The sequence below is a fragment of the Clavelina lepadiformis genome, chromosome 8 (assembly GCF_947623445.1).
Source record: "Clavelina lepadiformis chromosome 8, kaClaLepa1.1, whole genome shotgun sequence".
Lineage (NCBI taxonomy): Eukaryota > Metazoa > Chordata > Ascidiacea > Aplousobranchia > Clavelinidae > Clavelina > Clavelina lepadiformis.
In genome coordinates, this window is record NC_135247.1 from 7,588,681 (window position 1) to 7,596,581 (window position 7,901).

The 7,901-nt window shown below is 40.6% G+C and overlaps 1 protein-coding gene across 1 annotated transcript; it reads left to right on the forward strand.

Moving 5' to 3' along the window:
• The first annotated feature begins 4,753 nt into the window (after window positions 1–4,753).
• On the forward strand, window positions 4,754–7,901 carry LOC143468702 (uncharacterized). The gene is made up of 3 exons (XM_076966056.1): window positions 4,754–6,427; window positions 6,488–7,496; window positions 7,570–7,901. Exons 1-3 carry the CDS (start codon window positions 4,754–4,756, stop codon window positions 7,899–7,901), a joined length of 3,015 nt encoding a protein of 1,004 aa, XP_076822171.1.

The window sequence follows — 7,901 nt, forward strand, 5'->3', positions numbered from 1 at the left end:
TTCTAAGTAGGAAACTATGACGAAATTGAGCAATGAAATTTAACCAAATTAAGGAAAAATCGCTTTATCCAATTTTATACCTGACGTGTTCAACGACGTGTTTGCTGTGTGTTAAACAATTTTTAAAATGGAAAACTACCTCAAGTTGTACTGGACACTTAATGAGTGTCCTCACATCATGCAATGGTAAAAAAAATTAAAATTGAGAATTGATGATGTAATTTAGCGATAGACGTGTGGTTATCAGTGTCGCGTGTGCGGCATGCGCGTTTTTCGTACTCTTGGATTCTATAAAACAACCCGAGTTTCTGCAGAACACACACTCTTGCATCGCCGAATAAACGACGGTGTGATCTGAGTCACATTTCTGAATCACACCAGTTTAGTATTGTAGATGTCTGTGAAGCTGGGATGAGCACGCCCTTTCAAGGGTCAGATTTATCGGAGCTACTTAAGATACAACGGCAGCTAAAATCAAACGTATCGTATCACAACGTATCAAACCTTTTTGCTACGTTACAGTGGTACATACCCGCAATCCAAGTAAACACGAATTACCTGCCATTTTCTGATTGTGTGGGCATGACAAGCGTAACAATGATCTCTACGATTCAAATATTCTTCCTACACTTCTTCAGTCGTTCAAGTTCTCCAGGAACAAATCTCAAAGCTGAAAGTGCATATCGAAGCTTTAACCCACAGCTGTATTGGCCTAGATCACGAAGTGTCGCGTAACAAACATCAAGGGTGCCGCACGTTGCAGTTAGGCTACTCTATGGTCGACTCGCTTTATTTCTCTGTGCAGCCAAGGGGCTAGAAGCATGAAGGAGTTTGTGAAACCATTTCCCATGACAATACTTAGGGCTACCATATGTCCTCCTTTAGGAGGATTTGTCCTCTTTTCTAAAGAAAAACAAATTGTCCTCCAAAGACACTGAAAAATGCCCAAATGTCCTCCTTTTTACCATTTTGCGCTTTCTTGCTTATATTTGCGACAGAATTTTATGTTTATGTGACTTTTCGGCATGAGGCCTAAGTCAAGTCAAATGACTTTTCAGTGAGGGCATGAGGTCTAATCATTTTTCTTATCATTGTTTTATTTTAGACAAACATAAAATCTAAATAACGCTAAGCAATAATGCCAAAGAGTAACATTGTGTTTTCTGACGAACTGCAGCAGAAGTATCTTTGTTTCAGAAAAAGACGTAATAATTTTGAAGCTGAATGCATTACTTGTGCATTTTGCGTATAATTATCCAAAAACATCTGATAAATCCTTTAAACGTAAAACTTTATTTGCATTGTACTTGCTGGAGAAATTGTCCTCTTTTTTGGCGATGAAATTATGGTAGGCCTAACAATACTGCTACAAACTACAAGCGTCAACGTAAGTCGTGGGTATGCTATCACCGTCAAACGTTTGGGAAATATAAGGCTATGAAGTGCAGGGAGTCTTGCAAATGATACAAAACAATCCGCTATTGTCAAGCACCACAATTTCGTCAAGGTCAGATAGACGCAAAACCTTCAACCTCATTAATAGTAAGCAACGTCAACACCTACGCAAACCAACACCACAAACGACAACAACGTCCATGCAGACGTTGCCCAGTCATGCAGTACACACGAAATCTACACAAACTCAAGTTGGAAGACACCATGGTACCACCACCACCGATTATGCAGCCGATGAGGCGTTAATAGGACGGAGGTAACCCGCATAGGATGCCTTCTCGACGTAAAACTTCTATGTCCACACTTGTTTGAGTAGTCCATGTCATTAAAGGCCTTGATCAATTTCTTTATTTGTAAGTATTGTAGCGGCCATTAAGCACAGCTTTGTTTGTCGCTACATGGCGCCTTTAAGCTACTTTCTACATTTTGTAAAGTTGTGGTACTTTCTCTTTTCATCTTCTTCTGTTGTTTTCGACTAGGGCGATTATTTTTTGACCTAAAAATTGAAAATTTTAACATTAAAAAACTTTTTTTGACAAATTTTGAGGTATAAATAAGCTTATTTATAGTAGTTAAATTACCCATTATTGTACAAAAAGTTAAAATCTATTGTAGTAAAGAAGGGCAAAAATCTGAACACAGACCTAGCTTATTCTGAAAAGGGAAATGAGCTAATTACAAATCACTGCCAAAAAAACTGCAACTAAAACTGTTCAATACATTTGTCTAAACCAGTGATTCCCAACCGCGGCTCTTAGAGCCGCATGCGGTACCAAGCTAGCCTTCTTGCGGCTCTCATTGACCCCTGAAAATCCCTCAAAAATTATAAAAAATCTATGTATAATAATTAGGGCGATTATTTTTTGACTTGTCAGTTGGAGTTCGAGTCAAGTTGGACATTAAATTGATTTGTGTTATTTTTCTTGTTAGTGTTGCTATTCATTGGTACATGCTTTTATGCTTTAAAATTTTCGTTCTAATTAGCCTACTTGAGTGTTTTCATGCGGCTCCATACGTACTCTGAAGTTTGAAATTCGGCCCCGACACCAAAAAAGGTTGGGAACCACTGGTCTAAACTAAAGATACATGAAGTATCTAAAGCAAAACCGAAGCAAGAGCTGATTCACAATAAGTAGACAATGGGCCATTTACAACAGTATAAAGTAAGCTGCAAGGTGTGCAATGTAAAATGACAAGTTCACCTACAGTGCAACTTCTATGACACTACGACAATGCAGTTTGTAAGCAATTTTGACTTGGTAAAAAATTTTGACTTTTTAAACAATTTTGACAATTTTTGACCCAACGCTGTAAATTTGACAAATTTTTGACTTTTTTTGACAAGTCAAAAAATAATTGCCCTAGTTATGACTGATAAATAGCCTACATGAGCTAAGGTAACCACTATTGTAACAGCTGCCTTTTGGAGTCAGGAATCAGATTCACTTCATCGCATAGCCATAGAGCAATGTAACAACCATGTCTTTTCGTCATAGTAGGCTATAATGTTTTTATGCTTGTCAAGCTTCGGTTATGTTTATTGCAGTTTATATTTCTATATTTATTATATTTTTGATTATACTTCATCATCTTTTTTACAGATATTTCTCTTTTATTTTCAAATAATTTTATGATTTTATATATCGTAATCCCAATAATAACGTCACAACTTGGAAGACAACGCTAACAGTGTCTTCCAAACGTTTTTCACAGCTGCGGTTCTGCTCGTATGTGTGTTTCGTTGTTATGTGTTTATTTGCTAAAAAAGCTGCTGTATATCTCGGTCAGTTGGCGCTCGGAATTTTTCTTTATTGGTCTGAAATGACCCTGTCAAGAAGACGTTAATATTCTGGTCATCTCGACACGATGTTATGTTTTCACCTTGTTTAACCAATGAACAATCAATATAATCATGATAAATCGAAGTGAACAATTGTGATGATCGATTGTCCCGACAACTTGACAGCAACTAGCGAGAGTTGTATAGGATTTACCGTCTAATTGATCGTGTAAGGTAAGCGGTCGAGCTTACAAAGGCAGTCAAATTACAAACAATACAAACTGAAGTGACTGCTAAGAAAATGTCTGTAACCAGACAAGAATAATTTAGCACAAACAATCGAGCTTTCTGGCTGTAAAAAGTGTGCACGACCTTGGAGACTGGAAACCAGAAAGGAAAAATTCAAAATCAACTACGATGTGTTGCACTGTTATGAGTTATGACTAGGGCAACCAAAAGTCAATATGGTCAATTTTTTTTAACCTGCTCAGAATGCTATCAGACAAGCACAAAACAAATTTCAGCTTTGTACGACGTGTGCTATAGAAGTTATTAGGTCAAATAAAGTCAAAATGTTACGTTAGGTCAAAATACGGTCAAATTGTTTCTTTAGGTCTTCTTTTTAGGTCAAAATCTATTAAACTTGTAATTTTGTAACCATTTTGTAATATTATTCTTCCGTTTTTCTCTTTTCTTGTACCGCAAACAATTCCAGTGCCCCAAATTATACTTAGAACCAAAGCCACAAAGAGAGGAAAGGCCTTTCAGCGCGTCTGGTGACGTCACGATGTGAAGGCATTGCATTTGAAACTGCAAGTTGTCAATCTTAATACGCAGAAACGAAAAAAAGTCAACACTAGAAAAGCGTTTTGTCAATTTTAAATGCTGCTTTAGATTAGAAAGTTGCTGTAGACAGTGTAGAGACTATCAGTATAGCGTTTTTCAAAATAAGGTCAAAATTTTAACTTTTTATGTCAAAATAAGGTCAAAATTTAAACTTTTTAGGTCAAAAAACTGGTTGCCCTAGTTATGACTTAATGGTGTGTTCAGCTTGTTCAACTATATACAAGTCTACAACACACCACCATTTGTCATAAACTTTTAATGGGGCATATGATTTGCAAATCACGTTCATTGTCACGCTTCCATGAAGGAAGCATGTAGTAATAACACATTTGTGGTGACATTCCGCCGGTGAAATTCCTTCGTTTACACTAGTTTGCTTTGCGCTTGATCACGCCTCCTTGATTGATCGCCTTAATTGCTTCTCCACCTTAAATGTGTCGGTCTCATCGATAGAACATCATTTCAGTAGTAAGCGCAGTGTCGGTGGGTCGGCTGTTCAATAGTATGAGTTCATATATATAAGTGTTATATAGCTTTCACGTTTGCCTAACTGATTCTATTTGTTTTAGGACTGTTCTGTTCTGTTTTTAATAAAACCTAAGTTACTTGAATTTAGTGTTTGAGTTTCGAGGTCATAACAATTTATTAAAAACAAGATAAGACGAACTGGTCATGGACAAGCTCTTACTTCGACCGAAAGATCTCACGGTTATCCCGGATACCGTCGACGCCCATAAAGTTTTCAAGTATTGGTTACAGACGGTCGAAGACTACATTGCTACACTGGAAGAGCTACGCCCTACGCAATCGCCCGCAATAAATAAAACAAGAGTTGTTCGAAGCTGTCTTTCCCCAGAAGTTTTCTCCTACGTAGAAGAAGGTGATAGCTACGAGAGTATTGTAACTCTCCTGAAAGAGTTGTACGTCCGACCGAGAAATAATGTCTACGCACGACACCTACTGGTCAGTAGGCAGCAAAATCACGGGGAAAATGTCCTGGAGTACCTTCGTGCCCTTAAGATGCTCGCTAAGGATTGCACTTTTGAAGCGGTCACAGCGAGTAAGTACCGCGACGAACTTATACGGGACTCTTTCATTAATGGGGTGAGTTCTTCGCTCGTACGTCAACGCCTGTTGGAGATAGATGATGTCGACCTACAACGAGCGGCCGATTTAGCCGATAACTTAGAGCGAGCTCAATTGCAATCGAACTCAATGGGACCTGGTAGTACGGGTCCTCGCATGGTGGCATCGGCCCAATCAACGTTGCCCGCTGTGACACCTAAAGAAAATACACTACAAACTGGAGGGTCATTAGCTGTCGCTCCGAAGGTGCGTAATTTGAAGACTCAGAAGACTTGCTTCTACTGTGGCGGTGCGCTACATAGTCGTAATTATTGTCCCGCCCGTGATCGAGAATGTCACAATTGTGGAAAAAGAGGCGATTTTTCAAATGTCTGCCGCAGTAATCGCTCTTTTCTAAAAACTTCTTTAACGGCCTATGTTGAAGGATCGAGTGAATTATCAGAACGGTATTCTGCCATTGCCGCTAAAACATCTGGGACCGTATTTCTGGCAGGTGCTCCCGGCTGCCTCCAGCGTACAGTCGTCAACGCTGTCATTAAAGGCCGACTCGTTAAAGCCTTGTTAGATTCCGGCGCGTCAGAAAATTTTATCGATAGCTCTTTAGCCGAAAACATCGATTTAAAACCGGAAAGAAAAGCGAGTGATATAACCATGGCTTCCACTGAACTGCAGTTAGAAACACAAGGTCATGTTAAAACAACCATTCAACTGCTTGGCCGCAGCTACTCTAATGTCGTACTGGACGTAATGCATAATTCTTGTGCCGATATTATCTTGGGGCAGAAGTTCCTACAAAGACATGAGGCGGTTACTTTCGAATTTGGTGGAGCTGAAAATCCCCTTGTTGTGTCTGCTGCTTCGGAAAAGGTTTTCGCGGTAGCGGCAGCCGATGTTGACCCACCCAACTTGTTCGAATTTATGCAAAAGGACTACTACCCGGTCGCTTCTCGCACTCGTTCCTACTCGAGGGAAGACTCCGCCTTCATAACAACCGAAATTAAAAGATTACTTTCCGAAGACATCATTGAGCCGTCGACTACTCGCAAACTGTCAATCGCTTCACTCTGCTCGATGCTTACCCGCTTCCACGCATCGAGGACATTGTCAACAAGGTTGGTAAGGACAAATACTATAGCTCACTCGATCTACGGTCGGCCTACCACCAAGTACCGATTCGAGCGGAGGAACGCCCATTCACTGCGTTTGAAGCTTTGGGTCGCCTGTATCAATACAAAAGACTTCCCTTTGGTGTTACAAACGGTGTGGCCCCTTTTCAAAGAGTGATTGATGACTTCATCCGACGCCATAATCTGAAAAAAGGTATTTGCATACTTGGACGACGTAACAGTTACTGGCGCGACGATTGAAGAACATGACCAAAATTTAGAAGCTTTACTAAATGCCGCGAAGCTTACCGGTTTAACTTTTAACGAAGAGAAGTCGAAACTGCGTCAGCAAACCATAAACCTGCTTGGGTACCAGATATCCCACAATCAAGTGAAGCCGGACCCCGAAAGACTCCGCCCGCTACTTGACATGCCTCCACCGAAATCTCGTCGGGAACTTACAAGAATTTGTGGCATGTTTGCATACTATTCCAAATGGATCGAGAACTTTTCCGGAAAAGCTGGCCCCCTTTTTAAGGCTACCGATTTCCCGTTGAACGCTAAGGCGTCAAATGCTTTTGCCGAGTTAAAAGAAGAAATTGGTAAAGCTAGTCTCAGTAGTATCTGTGAAGATCTGTCATTCGAGGTTGAGTGCGATGCGTCCGACTACGCCGTTGCGGCCACTTTGTCACAAGGAGGGCGCCCAGTGGCGTTCATGTCTCGGACACTCAGTAAATGTGAACGACGCTATCCTTCTATTGAGAAAGGAGCTACTGCTATCATAGAAGCGGTCCGTAAATGGGCCCATTACCTAAAAGGGAGAACTTTCACATTAGTAACGGACCAACGATCGGTTTCCTTTATGCTCAGTAAAACCAACAGAGGAAAAATCAAAAACAACAAAATACTGATGTGGCGTCTAGAACTAAGTCCTTTCCACTACGAAATTCGCCACAAGCCAGGGAAGGAAAATGTTGTTCCCGACGCCCTTTCAAGAGTTTGTACCACGGTGGATTGCCTAAAAGACTTGTCATCGCTTCATGATTCTCTCGGACATCCAGACTACGCTCGACTCTATCATTTCATCCGTGTTCGAAACCTTCCATACACGAGCGAGGAAACAAGAACCGCTTGTAAGTCCTGTCGTGTTTGCGCCGAGATTAAACCCCGCTTTTTTAAAAGACCGCCTGAGACACTCATCAAAGCTACTCACCCGTTGGAACGTTTGACTATGGACTTCAAAGGACCCGTTAAAGGGACAAAACCATATCTATTAGTCATTCTTGATGAATTTAGTCGTTATCCTTTTGTTTATCCCTGCAAGAAGATGTCTTCAGAGTTCAGACACAGTTATCGATTGTTTCAGCGACCTTTTCTGCTTGTTTGGTTTTCCGGCATACATACATAGTGATCGAGGATCCAGCTTCATGAGTGGGGAACTTAAAGATTTCTTAATGGCTCGAGGAATTGCGACGAGTTATTCCACTCCGTATCATCCTCAAGGGAACTCGCAATGCGAAAGAGCCAATCAAACGATTTGGAGAACCGTAAAACTGCTTTTATCCTCCTACAAAACCTCTGAAGAACATTTGGGAACGTGTTCTCCCTCAAGCTCTACACGGAATTAG

What these genes read in the sequence shown, in the direction of transcription:
- LOC143468702 (XM_076966056.1), top strand. Translation starts at nt 4,754, where the DNA reads ATGGACAAGCTCTTACTTCGACCGAAAGATCTCACGGTTATCCCGGAT. An exon ending in TCCCTTTGGTGTTACAAACG is followed by an intron (nt 6,428 to 6,487) that starts GTGTGGCCCCTT and finishes ATCTGAAAAAAG; the next exon opens with GTATTTGCATACTTGGACGA. An exon ending in AGCTACTCACCCGTTGGAAC is followed by an intron (nt 7,497 to 7,569) that starts GTTTGACTATGG and finishes TGATGAATTTAG; the next exon opens with TCGTTATCCTTTTGTTTATC.